The 20,017-nt window shown below is 47.4% G+C and overlaps 1 protein-coding gene across 1 annotated transcript in view; it reads right to left on the bottom strand.

Annotated features, from left to right (window-relative positions):
- Positions 1-104: 104 nt before the first annotated feature.
- LOC139531436 (pleckstrin homology-like domain family B member 1) overlaps positions 105-20,017 on the bottom strand; it is an 82,220-nt gene continuing 62,307 nt past the window's right edge. The window contains exons 11-21 of the mRNA XM_071327884.1: positions 15,174-15,329; positions 14,996-15,106; positions 14,580-14,669; positions 10,921-11,058; positions 10,628-10,724; positions 8,179-8,305; positions 7,696-7,786; positions 7,413-7,556; positions 7,062-7,281; positions 6,881-6,966; positions 105-6,171 (exon numbers count right to left, since the gene is read on the bottom strand). Of these exons, the coding sequence (XP_071183985.1) occupies positions 6,031-6,171; positions 6,881-6,966; positions 7,062-7,281; positions 7,413-7,556; positions 7,696-7,786; positions 8,179-8,305; positions 10,628-10,724; positions 10,921-11,058; positions 14,580-14,669; positions 14,996-15,106; positions 15,174-15,329 (1,401 nt within the window). The 3' untranslated portion in view covers positions 105-6,030. The remainder of the gene's footprint in view (positions 6,172-6,880; positions 6,967-7,061; positions 7,282-7,412; positions 7,557-7,695; positions 7,787-8,178; positions 8,306-10,627; positions 10,725-10,920; positions 11,059-14,579; positions 14,670-14,995; positions 15,107-15,173; positions 15,330-20,017) is intronic.

Below are 20,017 nucleotides of genomic sequence, written 5' to 3' on the forward strand. Positions count from 1 at the left end.
TATACAGTTGAAGACGGAAGTTTACATACACCTTAGCCAAATACATTTAAACAATTTTTCGCAATTCCTGACATTCAATCCTAGTAAAAATTCCCAGTCTTCGGTCAGTTAGGATCACCACTTTATTTTAAGAATGTGAAATGTCAGAATAATAGTAGAGAAGGATTTATTTTGGCTTTTATTTCACATTACCAGTGGGTCAGAAGTTTACATACACTCAATTAGTATTTGGTAGCATTGCCTTTAAATTGTTTCACTTGGGTCAAATGTTTTGGGTAGCCTTCCACAATAGGTTGGGTGAATTTTGTCCCATTCCTCCTGACAGAGCTGGTGTAACTGAGTCAGGTTTCTAGGCCTCCTTGCTCGCACACGCTTTTTCAGTTCTGCCCACACATTTTCTATGGGATTGAGGTCAGGGCTTTGTGATGGCCACTCCAATACCTTGACTTTGTTGTTCTTAAGCCATTTTGCCACAACTTTGGCAGTATGCCTGGGGTCATAATCCATTTGCGACCAAGCTTTAACTTCCTGACTGATGTCTTGAGATGTTGCTTCAATATATTCACATTTTCTTCCCTCATGATGCCATCTATTTTGTGAAGTGCACCAGTCCCTCCTGCAGCAAATCAGTGGTTTAATCGCATGAATATTTTTTATGAAAGGTATACGCCCACACCATTCCAACACAGAAAAGTGAATTACCACTTTTCGGAAGGAAAACTACTAAACTCGTAATTAATTATAGGTCATATTTCATAGAAATCTGGAAACGCTGGACATTTACTAAATATGGATGAATTAACATGGGGAAAGGTTGTCTGCGTCTGTTGCCTGCATTCTCTCTTCAGCTCCAGCTAGCTCCCTCTCACTGGCCGCAATGGAGGCTGCTGAGGGGAGGACGGCTCATAATAATGGCTGAAACGGAGCGAATGGCATCAAACACCTGGAAACCATATGTTTGATGTATGTGACACCATTCCACTGATTCCACTCCAGCCATTACCACGAGCCTGTCCTCCCCAAATAAGGTTCCACCAACCTCCTGTGACTGGAACTCAGTCTGGACTCTAAGCCTGTGGTTTTAAACATATGAAATAGCAAACTTGAATTGAGTTATTCTGCTCTTCTTTAAGATATGTTCTAATACCTGTGTTTTCACTCTCACTGGCTGTCATTCTAGCTTCCAGGGCTGACATAACTAATGCTCCCTCTAAACTTCACATGTGCTTCACTTGGACAGCTGCCCAGAAGAAATATGAGCCCAAGCAGAGAAGCACAAGAATTAATTTCACTTTCTACAGTTTTCATTTTAGTTATCAACGCAATATTAGACACTTTCAATGTAATATCCCGAAACAAAACTATGCAAGATATGTTATTGTAGGCAGAGCACATTGGAGTAGGACTATCGTATTCACAGGCACGAACTCGTGTGATAACCAATCAGAGTTGCAGTAGCCCTGTATGCAAATAGCCATTGCCATATATGGACCTGTGCCATTCACTTTGAACGGCGCTGTTTCCACGGAACCCACACCGGCTGCGCGCGTGCGCCGTCGTGCATACATTTATTTTGGCCCCCTACACACAGGTTAAAATATCAAAACAAACTCTGAATCAATTACATTAATTTGGGGACAGGTCGAAAAGCATTAAACATGTATGGCAATTTAGCTAGTTAGCTTGCACTTGCTGGCTAATTTGTCCTATTTAGCTAGCTTGCTGTTGCTAGGTAATTTGTCCTGGGATATAAACATTGAGTTGTTATTTTACCTGAAATGCACAAGGTCCTCTACTCCGACAATTAACCCACACATAAAACGGTCAACCGAATCGTTTCTAGTCATCTCTCCTCCTTCCAGGCTTTTTCATCTTTGAAGTTTACAGTGGGCTCCAAAATTACTGGCACCCCTGACTGGCAATGCACAAACAATACTTAAAAAAATATAAACAATATAATTATAGAGATAAACTAAAAATACCAACATATGAAAAATATTTTACTTTATTAATGTTTCAATGGAACCCACCAAAATCATTTATTGATTTAATTAAAAATCAATGTCCTCCAAATCAAGGTTTCACAATTAATGGCACCCTTAAATATTATTGTAAATAACATCTACCAAAATTAAACCAGGAATTATACTCCACCTATTTAAGTTTATCTAAGTGTTAAGGAACTATATTGAGCCATTACATCACTTCCTGTTTCACTAGGGTATAACAATGAGGTAACACGCATGCAATATCCCTTTGTCATCCAACACCATGAAGAAAAGAAAAGAACTGGCAGTTCAAAAGAGACAGATGGTCGTAGACCTTCATAAATCTGGTAATGGCTACAAGAAGATCCACAAACGATTGAATATATGACTGAGCACTGTCAGGGAAATTATTTAAAAAATTCAAAAGATATGGAACAGTTGAAATCCTCACAGGTAGAGGACGCAAATGCATTTTGCCCCCCAGGATAGGGAGGAGGATGGTGAGAGAAGCAACAAAATTCCCAAGAATCACTGTGAAAGAATTGCAGGCCTTGGTGGCGTCTTGGGGTCACCAGGTTTAAAAAAGCACCATCAGACACCACCTCCACAACCACAGGCTCTTTGGAAGGGTTGCCAGAAGAAAGCCCCTAATGACCCCAAGACACAGACGCAAGCGCTTGGAGTTTGCCAAAAGTCATTTAAATTATGATTGGAAGAAGGTGCTCTGGTCAGATGAGACCAAAATTGAACGTTTTGGTCAGATACAGCATCGACATGTTTGGCGTCGAAACAGAGATGCATACAAGGACAGGCACCTCATACCCACGGTGAAATATGGTGGTGGGTCAGTGATGTTTTGGGGCTGTTTTAATTCCAGAGGCACTGGTTAAGATTGATGGCATAATGAATTCCACCAAGTATCAGGCAATTTTGGCTGACAATCTGGTTGCCTCTGCCAGAAGGCTGGGACTTGGCCGTATGTGGACTTTCCAACAAGACAATGACTCAAAACAGACCTCAAGATCCACACAGAAATGGTTCTGTGACAACAAAATCAATGTTCTGCCATGGCCATCTCAGTCGCCGGTCCTCAATCCAATCGAAAACCTGTGGGCTGAGTCGAAGAGGGCAGTTGATAAGCGCAAACCCAAGAATGTGAAGGATCTTGAAAGGATCTGCATAGAGGAATGGTCCAAAATCCCTCCAAATGTGTTCCTTAACCTTGTCAAACATTACAGAAAAATACCATGCTGTTATCCCTGCCAGAGGTGGTGGCACTAAGTACTAAATGAGGAGTGCCAATAATTATGAAACCTTGATTTTGTGAAATATATTTTGTATTAAATAATTGAATGATTTTGGTTGGTTCCATTGAAACATTAATAAAGTACAGTATTTCTCACATATTGGTATTTTGAGTTTCTCTATAATTGTATTGTTTCTATTTTTTTAAAGTATTATTTGTGCATTGCCAGTCAGGGGTGCCAGTAATTTTGGAGCCCACTGTATATGGTGATTGGCATCTAAACTTTCATAGATTTACTACACCAACCGGCTACACAGTTCGTCTTTCAATCACCCACGTGGGTATAACCAATGAGATGGCAATTGGGTACCTGCTTCTATAAACCAATGAGGAGATGGGAGAGGCAGGACTTACAGCGCGATATGCGTCACAAATAGGAAGGAGTTCTATTTAGACCTTGGCAACGCAGATGCTCGCGAGCAGTGTTGGTGCAATAATTGAATAACATAGATTTCTAAATGTACTTTTAGGCTACAGCGGTCGTGAGTACATGACGCATGTTTTGAGATCAAAGTGACAGCTGCATGTAGCCACACGTGCACATGTTGTTCAAATTTGCTCAGTGCTGTAGATATTTTTAGGTTACATTGGATATAACATGAAAGAAAATATTAGTTAAACGTTAGTACTGAACAACGTTAAACCATATCAAACATTACTCAAACAGATGTATAATTTAAACTGATAAACTTAAACTCTATCTTTCCAGCTCCTCTACCTTGTTCTTCTGGAGCAGCAGTTCAGTCTTGGTAAAACTGAGGTTGCTGTCACTCTGGCCCCCATGGCTGACAGTTAAGCTCCTTGTGCTTATTTTTCATTCTAAACTGGGTGGTTTAAGCCATAAATGCTGATTGGCTGACAGCCATGGTATATCAGACCGTATACCACGGGTATGGCAGAACATTTTTACTAATTACGTAACCAGTTTATGATAGCAATACGATACCTTGGGGGTTTGTGGTATATGGCCAATATACCACGGCTAAGGGCTGTATCCAGGCACTCCGCGTTGCGTCATGCTTAAAAACAGCCCTTAGCTGTGGCATATTGGCCATATACCACACCTCCTCGGGCTTTATTGCTTAAGTATACTGACCTTATGACCTAAAAATCAACTTCCACATTTAGAACATGCCAATTACCTGCATTCTCCCCCTCGCTGTCTCTGTCTGGCCTCTCTGTTCCACCACGTCTCTCAGCTCAGCCCAGATGTCAGGTTCAGCAGCAAGGCTAGTAGACTGTGTTTGACCCCGTTGAGTGATGTCATTCTCTCCAGGGGTGTAAAGTACTTAAGTAGTACTTTAAAGTATTTTTACTTTCGTTTTTTAGGGTATCTGTACTTTATTTTCCTATTTATATTTTTGACAACTTTTACTTTACTACATTCCTAAAAACAATAATGTACTTTTTACTCCCTACATTTTACTCCCTGAAACCCAAAAGAGCTCGTTACATTTGAATGCTTAGCAGGACAGGAAAATAGTCAAATTCATGCACTTACCAAGAGAACATCCCTGGTAATCCCTAGTGCCTCTGATCTGGCAGACTCACTAAATACACATGCTTAGTTTGTAAATTATGTCTGAGTATTTATTTAAAACCACATACTTTTACTCTAGTATTTTACTGGGTGACTTTCACTTTTACTTGAGTCATTGTCTATTAAGGTATCTTTACTTTTACTCAAGTATGAAAATTCAATACTATTTCCACCACTGATTCTTTTTTATGGTTAAGAAGCACATTAATGCCCAATACCGCATCAACCCCTGGCTAGCCGGACCCCAGACACTCCCATGCAGAGATGATTTGACCTCTGGCTACACTGGAGGACACAACAGAGGACATAAGGGTTGAGTAAATATCAGTAACTTGATCCCTATACAACCAGGAAGTTTAATGACTGTTCTGTTTTGCTTGTTTACTACAGCACATCATGTTGCTATCAGTGAAGACTGCTGAGGTGAGGACGGCTCATAATATGTCACCAACCTCCTGTGGTTGCTATGTACATTGCTAGTTAATCAACGACCAATCACCTTTTCAAAATAATGAAGTGTAAATACACTGGCCAAAAGAGAGGATCTAGTCCTGGCCCCGGAACCGCACGCTGGTCGTATCCTTCCACTCTGGCCGAAGCACCACTCTTTACAGCGTCAACTGGATGTGTCCCTCCGCCCTGGCCGCATCACACCTTTTACACCATTAACTGAGTGTGTCCCTACACCCTGGCCACATCACACCTTCTACACCATTAACTGAGTGTGTCCCTCCGCCCTGGCCGAATCACACCTTCTACACCATTAACTGAGTGTGTCCCTCCGCCCTGGCCGCATCACACCTTCTACACCATTAACTGAGTGTGTCCCTCCGCCCTGGCCGCATCACACCTTCTACACCATTAACTGAGTGTGTCCCTCCGCCCTGGCCGCATCACACCTTCTACACCATTAACTGAGTGTGTCCCTCCGCCCTGGCCGCATCACACCTTCTACACCAGCGTTTCCCAAACTCGGTCCTCGGGACCGCAAGGGGTGCATGTTTAGTTTTTTTTGCCCCCTAACACTACACAGCTGATTCAAAGCTTAATGATTTGTTTATTATTTGAATCAGCTGTGTAGTACAAGGGCAAAAAACAAAACGTGCACCCTTTGCTGTCCCGAGGAGCGAGTTTGAGAAACCCATTTCTACACCATGAACTGAGTGTATCCCTCCACCCTGGCCACATCACACCTTCTACACCATGAACTGAGTGTATCCCTCGGCCCCGGTGACGATAACGTCTATCCAGATCCTCATGGCCTCAGGAGAGGGGGCCAGCAAGTAGTAGATCCTGTCATGAGTCTTCACACTGAACGTCAGACATGGGTTAGGACTCTGGAGAGAGAGAGAGGGGCAGGGGTTAGGACTTTGGAGAGAGAGGGGCAGGGATTAAGACTTTGGAGAGAGAGGGGCAGGGGTTAGGACTTTGGAGAGAGAGAGGGGCAGGGGTTAGGACTCTGGAGAGAGAGAGGGGCACGAGTTAGGACTCTGGAGAGAGAGAGGGGCAGGGGTTAGGATTCTGGAGAGAGAGAGGGGCAGGGGTTAGGACTTTGGAGAGAGAAGGACACGGGTTAGGACTCTGGAGAGAGAGAGAGGGGCAGGGGTTAGGACTCTGGAGAGAGAGAGGGGCAGGGGTTAGGACTCTGGAGAGAGAGAGGGGCACGGGTTAGGACTCTGGAGAGAGAGAGGGGCACGGGTTAGGACTCTGGAGAGAGAGAGGGGCACGGGTTAGGACTCTGGAGAGAGAGAGGGGCACGGGTTAGGACTCTGGAGAGAGAGAGGGGCAGGGGTTAGGACTCTGGAGAGAGAGAGGGGCAGGGGTTAGGACTCTGGAGAGAGAGAGGGGCAGGGGTTAGGACTCTGGAGAGAGAGAGGGGCAGGGGTTAGGACTCTGGAGAGAGAGAGGGGCAGGGGTTAGGACTCTGGAGGGGGGAGAGGGGGGCACGGAAGGAGGGGAAGAGTAAGGTGAGAGAGAAAGTTGAACCATTTTGAAAAGGCCGACCTAGATCAGAATAAATAGACTCACTATCAGAGCAACATGTACCTTGTGTGCCTTCTTTAAGTGGTCGTAGTAAACTTCTTCTATGGCTTGAAAATAGATGACACCTTTCAGCTTGGCCTCGTGCTTGTCTGCAGCGCATACAAAACACACACAGAGTTGTTGTTAACACACACATCAGAAAAGTGTGCGTTATTGACACTCCACGGTCACCATCCAGTGTTACCTGAGAAGTAGGAGAGTGTTCGCCGATCGCGGTCGAAGACGAACCAGCGTTTCTTCCAGGTCTTGATCAATCTCCCCATCTTGACCAGGAATCCTCGACAAATCTTCTCCGTGACGGACAGGTGGAAACACATGTCAGCGCTGTGGCCCGCTGACTCTATATGGGCCCGCAGGTCAAAATCATCCTTACGCACCGGCAGGTAGCGCGTCAGAGGACGGGACTGAGGGGACAGGGGTTAAAGGTTACCCAAATGGTCACCAACCCTATAATCCTGGAGAGCTACTGTTTTCTCTTGACTTATATATATTTTTTTATTTTATTTCGCTCGCTCTCTCTGTCTCTCTCTCTTACCTGTGCTCTCTGTTTCTCCCGTAGTTTCACCTCCCTATCAATGAGTTTCTGTCGTCTGTTGGTCTCCTCCTGCAGTCGTTTCTCCAGATGCTCCCTCCTCCTCTCCTCCTCCAGAGCCTGTTTGCACGACTCCATCTCTTGCTCCTGCTCCAGACACAACACACACTTAACACATCTCGGAGTTCTGTGGGTGTGGGTGTGTGTGTGTGTGTGTGTGTGTGTGTGTGTGTGTGTGTGTGTGTGTGTGTGTGTGTGTGTGTGTGTGTGTGTGTGTGTGTGTTACCTTGTGTTCTATGAGGCGGTTCTTCTCTTCCTGGGCCTGTCTCAGTAGATGCTCCATCTCCTCCAGTCTGGTCACATTAGACGTGCTGGCACTGCAACACACACAAACACATTCTACGGTCTGGGAACGATGCAGCACAAGACTTGTTCTTCCCATGGAACACACACAAAGACATACAGAGCCTTCAGAAAGTATTCACACCCCTGACCTTTTCCACATGTTGTTGTGTTACAGCCTGAATTTAACATGGGTTGAATTGAGATGGTGTCACTGGCCTAATGGTGAAGATGGACACTTACAATAACAAATCTTTATGTATCCTCCCTCTCTGTCACACACACACACACACACACACACACACACACACACACACACACACACACACACACACACACACACACACACACACACACACACACACACACACACACACACACACACACACACACACACACACACACACACACACACACACACACCTACCAGGAGACATTGTCAGGTGAGCAGACAGAGACGCTGGTGTCCATGGAGTCCAAGCTGTCCATGCTCATGGTGTCGTAAGCTTGGCCGTTGTCACTGTCCAGGTACATGTTGGAACGCGTGGCCTGACCTGGACCACCCAGGGTCAGAAAGCACGGACAGTATAGTGAGAGAAAGAGGGAATGAGAGAGAGCTCCACAGGTACAGTGTTTATTACCTATGTTAATTGATGTGTAATAATCCGTTACCTGTGTTTGACCCTCCATGCGCTGAGCGCTGCTCTCCATGACCGCTCCCCGTCTCAGGGGCCACAGTCTGACTGGACGCTACAGACCACTGCCCCTCCCTCTGATCACACAGACCAGCCACAGTTAAACCGGTAAAAATAAATAACCACAACCGAAAGTTCCTCATAACAAAATCCAGACATATATTGTCCAAAAAAATAAAGCCACAACTTCATGGGCCACAAAACACAGCAAGTGAACAAGTCCAACCGGAGCAAATCATAGACCACACACCAGTGGACCTCCACCCTGACTGTCACTATGACAGGAATAATACACCAGTGGACCTCCACCCTGACTGTCACTATGACAGGAATAATACACTAGTGGACCTCCACCCTGACTGTCACTAGGACAGGAATAACACACCAGTGGACCTCCACCCTGACTGTCACTAGGACAGGAATAATACACCAGTGGACCTCCACCCTGACTGTCACTATGACAGGAATAATACACTAGTGGACCTCCACCCTGACTGTCACTATGACAGGAATAATACACTAGTGGACCTCCACCCTGACTGTCACTAGGACAGGAATAACACACCAGTGGACCTCCACCCTGACTGTCACTAGGACAGGAATAATACACCAGTGGACCTCCACCCTGACTGTCACTATGACAGGAATAATACACTAGTGGACCTCCACCCTGACTGTCACTATGACAGGAATAATACACCAGTGGACCTCCACCCTGACTGTCACTATGACACGAATAACACACCAGTGGACCTCCACCCTGACTGTCACTATGACAGGAATAATACACCAGTGAACCTCCACCCTGACTGTCACTATGACAGGAATAATACACTAGTGGACCTCCACCCTGACTGTCACTATGACAGGAATAATACACTAGTGGACCTCCACCCTGACTGTCACTATGACAGGAATAACACACTAGTGGACCTCCACCCTGACTGTCACTAAGACAGGAATAATACACTAGTGGACCTCCACCCTGACTGTCACTATGACAGGAATAACACACTAGTGGACCTCCACCCTGACTGTCACTAAGACAGGAATAATACACTAGTGGACCTCCACCCTGACTGTCACTATGACAGGAATAACACACTAGTGGACCTCCACCCTGACTGTCACTATGACAGGAATAATACACTAGTGGACCTCCACCCTGACTGTTACTAAGACAGGAATAATACACTAGTGGACCTCCACCCTGACTGTCACTATGACAGGAATAACACACTAGTGGACCTCCACCCTAACTGTCACTATGACAGGAATAATACACTAGTGGACCTCCACCCTGACTGTCACTATGACAGAAATAATACACTAGTGGACCTCCACCCTGACTGTCACTATGACAGGAATAACACACTAGTGGACCTCCACCCTGACTGTCACTATGACAGGAATAATACACTAGTGGACCTCCACCCTGACTGTCACTATGACAGGAATAATACACCAGTGGACCTCCACCCTGACTGTCACTATGACAGGAATAATACACTAGTGGACCTCCACCCTGACTGTCACTATGACAGGAATAACACACCATATAGTTCTAGAGTTGGGTACAGGAAAGACACACACACACAAACAGAGATGGCGAGTCGACACATAGGCACACACAGAGACACACAGAGACACACACACAGAGACACACAGAGACACACAGAGACACACACACACACACACACACACACACACACACACACACACACACACACACACACACACACACACACACACACACACACACACACACACACACACACACACACACACACACGCAGGAACCCTGATACCATCAGGCAAGAGGGCCAGAGACACCTGGCCCATAGGACAGGCTTCAATCTCACACACACACACACACACACACACACACACATTCTCCATTGGGTACTGGGACCTACTGTATAAATGGATGCTTCACAACAGCAGAAAGCATCTTCTACCGCTCCTCAACTATCTCCACAAACAAATAAAATATCATGCTCCTATCTACCCATCAGACACACAATCTGAGGATCCATCCTATGTGTTGAAGCCTTATAATGTAAACTGTGTTACTGTACAGTATCTAGTCCAGAGGATCACCGGTGGTGTGACAGACTGTGTGTGTGTGTGTGTGTGTGTGTGTGTGTGTGTGTGTGTGTGTGTGTGTGTGTGTGTCCTCACCCTTGTGCAGACGGCGTGTATCTGTATTGCTGGAGACAGACATGGCCCTTGGTAGAATACTGACACAGTTACAACTCTGCACCTGGGGCTGCTGGGACTGTGGAAGACCAGCGAGAGGGAGATTAAAGGGGATGGTGTGTGTGTGTGTGCATGCGTGTGTGAGTGTGTGCATGCGTGTGTGTGTGCATGCGCGTGTGTGTGTGTGCATGCGCGTGTGTGTGTGCATGCGCGTGTGTGTGTGCATGCGCGTGTGTGTGTGCATGCGCGTGTGTGTGTGTGTGGTGTGTGTGTACCTTGTTAAGCATGCTGTGTCCCAGTGTAACACAGCTGAACTGAGGGGTGACAGTGGTCTTCTTCCTGGGTAACGTGTCACTCAGGTGGGCCCCGCCTTCTTTCACTGACCTCTTCCTCTCCTCCAGCGAACGGAAGTGCTGAACATGCACATACAATATTCAGAATCACACAACACACACACACAGATTTCACCTGCCTGTTGTGGCAGTGATTATTTACAGGTAGAGGAGGAGGAGAGTCGGGGAGGGGAGGGGGTCACGATAGGTTGCCATGTCCTCCGGCCAATGAACAGAAGGGGTTTTGGTGAGAGGGGGGCGGCAGGGCGAGGAAGAAGGCCAGTCAACAGGAGAGGAGGGGCGCAGGGCGAGGAAGAAGGCCAGTCAACAGGAGAGGAGGGGCGGCAGGGCGAGGAAGAAGGCCAGTCAACAGGAGAGGAGGGGCGGCAGGGCGAGGTAGAAGGCCAGTCAACAGGAGAGGAGGGGCGGCAGGGCGAGGAAGAAGGCCAGTCAACAGGAGAGGAGGGGCGACAGGGCGAGGAAGAAGGCCAGTCAACAGGAGAGGAGGGGCGGCAGGGCGAGGAAGAAGGCCAGTCAACAGGAGAGGAGGGGCGGCAGGGCGAGGTAGAAGGCCAGTCAACAGGAGAGGAGGGGCGGCAGGGCGAGGAAGAAGGCCAGTCAACAGGAGAGGAGGGGCGGCAGGGCGAGGAAGAAGGCCAGTCAACAGGAGAGGAGGGGCGACAGGGCGAGGAAGAAGGCCAGTCAACAGGAGAGGAGGGGCGACAGGGCGAGGAAGAAGGCCAGTCAACAGGAGAGGAGGGGCGACAGGGCGTTAAGAGGATGAGAGGAACACCATCAGAGAAAGGGAACTAGGGCTGACCCGATTTACTCGACTGGTCGAATGTTTGGTCCATAACCTGTTGGTCGACAGAGATTTCCTTCGTCGAGCAGTAGCAAAAACAAGTAAATATCATGGTGTACAAGACACCTGTCTGATTGGCTCCTGTCTGAGTGGACTGATCGATTGTGGAGGCCGTGGGGATGGAACAGTCCATCACTCTAAGACGTGCTACTGAAATTGTGTATGGTTAAGGACAATGGTTCAACACTAATAAAAATCATATTATTGTATAACAAATGTTCTTTCTCCCACGTTTGATAGCGGTCGCTGTCCGCGGTTCTGAAACACCAGTGTGCTGTTGAATTGGCGTCTTTTCCTAGACCATGTTGCTATGTGCATAATAGCTAAGTTAACCAGCATATTGGTGTTGAGAACAATGTGGATGCAACACTTTATCACTCTCCTTCTTGGTCATTGTTCTGTTGAAAAACAAATGATAGTCCCACTAAGCGCAAAACAGATGGGATGGTGTATCCCTGCAGAATGCTGTGGTAGCCATGCTGTTTAAGTGTGCCTTGAATTCTAAATAAATCACTGACAGTGTCACCAGCAAAGCACCATCACACCTCCTCCTCCATGCTTCACGGTAGGAACCACACCTGTGAAGATCATCCAATCACCTACTCTGTGTCTCACAAAGACACGGCGGTTGGAACAAAAAATCTCAAATTTGGAATCATCAGACCAAAGGACATATTTCCACCGGTCTAATGTCCATTGCTCGTGTTTCTTGGCCCAAGCAAGTCTCTTCTTCTTATTGGTGTCCTTTAGGAGTGGTTTCTTTTCAGCAATTCGACCATGAAGGCCTGATTAAGTCTCCTCTGAACAGTTGATGTTGAGATGTGTCTGTAACTTGAACTCTGAAGTATTTATTTGGGCTGGAATCTGAGGTGCAGTTATTTTAATGAACTTATCCTCTGCAGCAGAGGTAACTCTGGGTCTTCCTTTCCTGTGGCGGTCCCCATGAGAGTCAGTTTCATCATGCGCTTGATGGTTTTTGCGACTGCACCTGAAGAAACTTTCAAAGTTCTTGAAATTTTACGGATTGACTGACCTTCATGTCTTAAAGTAATGATGGACTGTTGTTTCTCTTTGCTTATTCGAGCTGTTCTTGCCATAATATGGACTTGGTCTTTTACCAAATAGGGCTATCTTCTGTATGCCAACCCTACCTTGTCACAAAACATCTGATTGGCTCAAACACATTAAGGAAAGAAATTCCACAAATTAACTTTTAACAAGGCACCACTGTTAATTGAAATGCATTCCAGGTGACTACCCCATGAAGCAGGTTGAAAAAATGCCAAGAGCATGCAAAGCTGTCATCAAGGCAAAGGGAGGCTACTTTGAAGAATCTTTGAAGAACAATTTTTTTGGTTACTACATGATTCCATATGTGTTATTTCATCGTTTTGATGTCTTCACTATTATTCTACAATGTAGAAAATAGTAAAAATAAAGAAAAACCTTTGAATGAGTAGGTGTGTCCCAAATTTTTCACTGGTACTGTATATCGAAAAATACACGTTTAAACATTTCCACCGATCGATTGGTCGAAAGAACATAATTTTTTTGTTGTTGTCGGGGACAGCCCTACAGCGAACAAAATATAAATCAAGAAGAATAGAAAGGCAATAGTGTCATCCACCTCCAAACTACCCTCGCTCAAACACACACACACACACACACACACACACACACACACACACACACACACACACACACACACACACACACACACACACACACACACGCGCACACACACGCGCACACCTCATCATCCTCTGGTTTTTGGGTGATGTCATCAGGGGAGGGGATATGCTCAGGATCAGGGGAGGGATTGGCCAGAACAGGGGTGGGACTAGGGCCCCCCCCCCCCCCAGCTGAGAGTAAAGTTCATAGATCTCACTGACTGTGACATAGCCCTGGAAAATACCATCAGGGAAACAGGGGGGAGAGAATGAGAGGGTAGAGGGGAAGATGAGAGGAGGACAAAAGTGGTGATAGACAGAGGGGAGGAGGTGGAGATTGAAAGAGGGGAAAAGAATAAGAGGAATTGAGAGAGAGAACGAGAGAGATTGAGCCATGTTCAAACGTGTTGTTAGTTTGGTTAGTGAACCTATAGCATCAGAGGCAGAGCTGTACTGTTGTTCAGGTTAAGCATCTTCCATTAGTTTCACATTGACATTGAATGCTAAACATAAACAATAGGAACAGGCCTGTTTGTTACCGGTGCAATGTGTTATTATCACTGTATAAATGAAAGACGAGAGAAGGAGGACGTGTTTCTAAAATGGCCTCTACAAAGTGCTTCATAAAACCTCATGATATACCAGAACTTTCTCTCGGACATGCACATCATTTCAATGGATAGAATAGCAGATCCAATGTATTTTTACCGCGATGCTGGCTGCCCATTTCCTCAAAACGAAAACAAATGCCCTGGGTCGGCCAGTGGCCCTGTTTCGCCTATCGCGGATCTCAGCTTTAAATGACAAGGATGGAGGGAGGACGTGGTACCTTAGCACTCTTTATGGCAAGAGAGGAAAGGAGGGATGAGAGGACCAGCAGGTCAGCAGGAAGGATAAGAGAAGAAAGAGAGGAAGGGGCGTGGTCACGGGACTGGTCGCTAGAAGACCGTCACACGTCAGCCAGCAACGCCGTATCCTAGGGGACAGGAGGAGGAGAGAGAGGAGGAGACTGAGGCGAGGGGGAAAATCGGCGGGAATGGAGACGGTTGCTAGGCAATAGTCAAACATACCTCCTTGAGACTGATAGGACTGAGAGGGAAGTGCCGCCCTCCTGTGAGGTCAGCATACTTCCTCTCCAGAGAGGCATGGTTCTCTTTCTCCTGAGGGAGAGAGAGAGAGAGAGACAGAGAGAGACAGAGCGAGAGAGAGACAGAGACAGAGAGCGAGAGAGCGAGCGAGAGAGCGAGAGAGACAGAGAGAGACAGAGAGAGAGAGAGAGAGAGAGAGAGAGAGAGACAGAGACAGAGAGAGACAGAGACAGAGAGAGAGAGAGACAGAGAGAGAGAGACAGAGCGAGAGAGCGAGAGCGAGAGAGAGCAAGTGAGAAAGAGAGAGAGAGAGCAAGTGAGAGAGAAACTTTAAAATGCAAGTAGGACTGAAATCAAACACACACAAATGTACACATACATAAACCATGCGTTCATACCCTCTGCAGCATCATCTGCAGGTTGGTCCTCTCCTTCAGAAAGCTATCCTTCTCTTGCTGAGCCTGCTGGGTAATCAGGTCCGCCTGCTTCTTCAGGGTCACCAGCCTCTCCTGGGAACACACACAGTTTAACACACAAAGTTCAACACACACATACTCTAACACAAACACACCGTACCTTGCGTGTGACGGTGCTGAGTTGATAGTCAGTGATCTCTCTGACAAGGTGTTGTGTGCTTGTCTCCTTCTCCTCATCATGACGCCTCTCTCTCTCCATCTGCTGGTCCTCCAGGTCCTTAAAACGCTTTGTCTCAGCCTCCAGCACCTCAGAGTCCTGACACACACACACACACACACACACACATTTTGTCAGATTGTGTTGTAACATCTTGGCTGTTCCTATGTGTACACTGTTTACTCCCTATTTTGTGCATGAGGGAGAGAGCATTCAGTCACACATACAACCAAATCAAGGCATGCTCTCACCAAACATGCTATAAACCATGTTTCCTCATCCTGTCAAAAAACAGCTACTACCCATCAGCAGGCAGAGAGTCTGTGGAGCTGAAGGACATGTTGTGACCCATCCTGAAACTGACTGACAGGAGAAGAGGAGGAAATGGAGGAGGAAGAGGGAGACAAGTAGAGATAATCCTGTAGGCAAATGAGAGGAGGAGGACCTAGAGGAGAAGCAGGGGTGAACAGGTAGGAGCAGGTGTGTGTGTGTGTGTGTGTGTGTGTGTGTGTGTGTGTGTGTGTGTGTGTGTGTGTGTGTGTGTGTGTGTGTGTGTGTGTGTGTGTGTGTGTGTCACCGGAAGTTGTTCATTTTAGCAGGAAGAGTGTGTGTACTGACCCAGCTCACACCCACCCTGAGACAGCTGCTCTAGCCTAGTCCTCTCAGTCTGTAGAGACACCCACCCTGAGACAGCTGCTCTAGCCTAGTCCTCTCAGTCTGTAGAGACACCCACCCTGAGACAGCTGCTCTAGCCTAGTCCTCTCAGTCTGTAGACACCCACCCTGAGACAGCTGCTCTAGCCTAGTCCTCAGTCTGCAGAGACACCCACCCTGAGACAGCTGCTCTAGCCTAGTCCTCTCAGTCTGCAGAGACACCCACCCTGAGACAGCTGCTCTAGCCTAGTCCTCTCAGTCTGCAGAGACACCCACCCTGAGACAGCTGCTCTAGCCTAGTCCTCTCAGTCTGCAGAGACACCCACCCTGAGACAGCTGCTCTACCCTAGTCCTCAGTCTGCAGAGACACCCACCCTGAGACAGCTGCTCTAGCCTAGTCCTCTCAGTCTGCAGAGACACCCACCCTGAGACAGCTGCTCTACCCTAGTCCTCTCAGTCTGCAGACACACACCCTGAGACAGCTGCTCTACCCTAGTCCTCAGTCTGCAGAGACACCCACCCTGAGACAGCTGCTCTAGCCTAGTCCTCTCAGTCTGCAGAGACACCCACCCTGAGACAGCTGCTCTACCCTAGTCCTCAGTCTGCAGACACCCACCCTGAGACAGCTGCTCTAGCCTAGTCCTCTCAGTCTGCAGACACCCACCCTGAGACAGCTGCTCTACCCTAGTCCTCAGTCTGCAGACACCCACCCTGAGACAGCTGCTCTAGCCTAGTCCTCAGTCTGCAGAGACACCCACCCTGAGACAGCTGCTCTAGCCTAGTCCTCTCAGTCTGCAGACACCCACCCTGAGACAGCTGCTCTAGCCTAGTCCTCAGTCTGCAGACACCCACCCTGAGACAGCTGCTCTAGCCTAGTCCTCAGTCTGCAGAGACACCCACTGAGACAGCTGCTCTAGCCTAGTCCTCTCAGTCTGCAGAGACACCCACCCTGAGACAGCTGCTCTAGCCTAGTCCTCTCAGTCTGCAGACACCCACCCTGAGACAGCTGCTCTAGCCTAGTCCTCACTCTGCAGAGACACCCAACCTGAGACAGCTGCTCTAGCCTAGTCCTCACTCTGCAGAGACACCCAACCTGAGACAGCTGCTCTAGCCTAGTCCTCAGTCTGCAGAGACACCCACCCTGAGACAGCTGCTCTACCCTAGTCCTCTCAGTCTGCAGACACCCACCCTGAGACAGCTGCTCTAGCCTAGTCCTCTCAGTCTGCAGACACACACCCTGAGACAGCTGCTCTACCCTAGTCCTCAGTCTGCAGAGACACCCACCCTGAGACAGCTGCTCTAGCCTAGTCCTCTCAGTCTGCAGACACACACCCTGAGACAGCTGCTCTACCCTATTCCTCAGTCTGCAGAGACACCCACCCTGAGACAGCTGCTCTAGCCTAGTCCTCTCAGTCTGTAGACACCCACCCTGAGACAGCTGCTCTAGCCTAGTCCTCTCAGTCTGCAGACACCCACCCTGAGACAGCTGCTCTACCCTAGTCCTCAGTCTGCAGAGACACCCACCCTGAGACAGCTGCTCTAGCCTAGTCCTCTCAGTCTGCAGACACCCACCCTGAGACAGCTGCTCTAGCCTAGTCCTCTCAGTCTGTAGACACACACCCTGAGACAGCTGCTCTAGCCTAGTCCTCTCAGTCTGCAGACACACACCCTGAGACAGCTGCTCTAGCCTAGTCCTCTCAGTCTGTAGAGTCACCTACCCTGAGACAACTGCTCTACTCTAGTCCTCTCAGTCTGCAGAGACACGCACCTGGCATACTCATAAGCACACACACACACACACACACAGTGGAGGACACACAGTGGAGGACACACAGTGGAGGACACACAACCACGGATGAACGACAAGCATGTGCATACGCCTAGGTATAAACACACAGGACAGAGAGGAAGAGAGCAGGATATAGCGTTCATGGGAGAAGGGAAGCAGAGTTAATCCAGTGTTACAGTGATCTGGAGAGCTGGATGGAGGGATGGACTAGAGGGCAGGGAAGACCGGGAGGACTGATACAATGGTTGGTTGGGGGTGATGAGAGTTATTATGAGAGGGAAAGAGGTTTTCAACACAGCATAAACAGGCTATCTGACCAGACACAGCACAAACAGGCTATCTGACCAGACACAGCAGAAACAGGCTATCTGACCAGACACAGCAGAAACAGGCTAGCTGCTCTTCTTCTCATCAGACCTGCAAACACCAAATCTTATTAAGTCTTATTCTCCCTCCGTCTCCTCTTATTCTCCCTCCGTCTCCTCTTATTCTCCCTCCGTCTCCTCTTATTCTCCCTCCGTCTCCTCTTATTCTCCCTCCGTCTCCTCTCATTCTCCCCCCGTCTCCTCTCATTCTCCCCCCGTCTCCTCTCATTCTCCCTCCGTCTCCTCTCATTCTCCCTCCGTCTCCTCTCATTCTCCCTCCGTCTCCTCTCATTCTCCCTCCGTCTCCTCTCATTCTCCCTCCGTCTCCTCTCATTCTCCCTCCGTCTCCTCTCATTCTCCCTCCGTCTCCTCTCATTCTCCCTCCGTCTCCTCTCATTCTCCCTCCGTCTCCTCTTATTCTCCCTCCGTCTCCTCTTATTCTCCCTCAGTCTCCTCTTATTCTCCCTCAGTCTCCTCTTATTCTCCCTCAGTCTCCTCTTATTCTCCCTCCGTCTCATTGGGCGTGTAGTTAAATTCTCATATATCTGCCAGTTGTAGGGTTAATGGAAGTCTCCGGAATAGGCCTGAACACAACCCAGAGAGGGTGCGAACACACACACTTTCTACCGTCCATCCAACCCCACCTCATTCTCTTGTCATTGATCCTTTAGTCGAACCTCACTTTAACACACCCCCACACCCCTGTGTATGTGTGTGTGATAAAACAGGGCAGTGAACGCTACTTATTTTTATTTATTTTTTATTTATTTTTTATTTAACTAGGCAAGTCAGTTAAGAACAAATTGTTATTTACAATGATGGCCTACCAAAAGGCAAAAGGCCTCCTGCAGGGACGGGGGCTGAGATTTAAAAGAATTATAATTCAAAATAAATGACGTATAAATATAGTACAAAACACACATCACGACAAGAGAGACAACACAACACTACATGAAGAGAGACCTAAGACAACAACATAGCATGGCAGCAACACATGACAACACAGCATGGTAGCAACACAACATGGTAGCAGTGCAAAACATGGTACAAACATTATTGGGCACAGTCAACAGCACAAAGGGCAAGAAGGTAGAGACAACAATACATCACACAAAGCAGCCACAACTGTCAGTGTCCATGATTGAATAAATAAAACTGTCCCGTTTGAGTGTTTGTTGCAGCTCGTTCCAGTCACTAGCTGCAGCAAACTGAAAAGAGGAGCGACCCAGGGATGTGTGTGCTTTGGGGACCTTTAACAGAATGTGACTGGCAGAACGGGTGTTGTATGTGGAGGATGAGGGCTGCAGTAGATATCTCAGATAGGGGGGAGTGAGGCCTTAGAGTGTTTTATAAATAAGCATCAACCAGTGGGTCTTGCGACGGGTATACAGAGATGACCCGTTTACAGAGGTGTATAGAGTGCAGTGATGTGTCCTATAAGGAGCATTGGTGGAAAATCTGATGGCCAAATGGTACAGAACATCTAGCCACTTGAGAGCACCCTTACCTGCCGATCTATAATCTACGTCTCCGTAATCTAGCATGGGTAGGATGGTCACCTGAATCAGGGTTAGTTTATAGAGGAAACCAAGTCTAGATTTAACTTTAGCCTGCAGCTTTGATACGTGCTGAGAGAAGGACAGTGCACCGTCTAGCCATACTCCTATGTACTTGTATGACGTGACTACCTCAAGCTCTAAACCCTCAGAGGTAGTAATCACACCTGTGGGGAGAGGGGCATTCTTCTTACCAAACCACATGTCCCTGTTGTGAATTACCAGCTGTATATTTGGACCGGAGACAGCATGACAGGGATTTACACATACCAAGTCATATAGTCACATGCCAAGCAATGTACTGTATGTATGTGTTCAGCTTGATATGTAATGTGAGCCACATAATATCATGCACACAGTGGTGTAAAAAATACTTTAAAGTACTACCTAAGTAGTTGTTTGGGGTTATCTGTACTTTACTATT

The sequence above is a fragment of the Salvelinus alpinus genome, chromosome 10 (assembly GCF_045679555.1).
Source record: "Salvelinus alpinus chromosome 10, SLU_Salpinus.1, whole genome shotgun sequence".
In the NCBI taxonomy this organism is placed as follows: domain Eukaryota; kingdom Metazoa; phylum Chordata; class Actinopteri; order Salmoniformes; family Salmonidae; genus Salvelinus; species Salvelinus alpinus.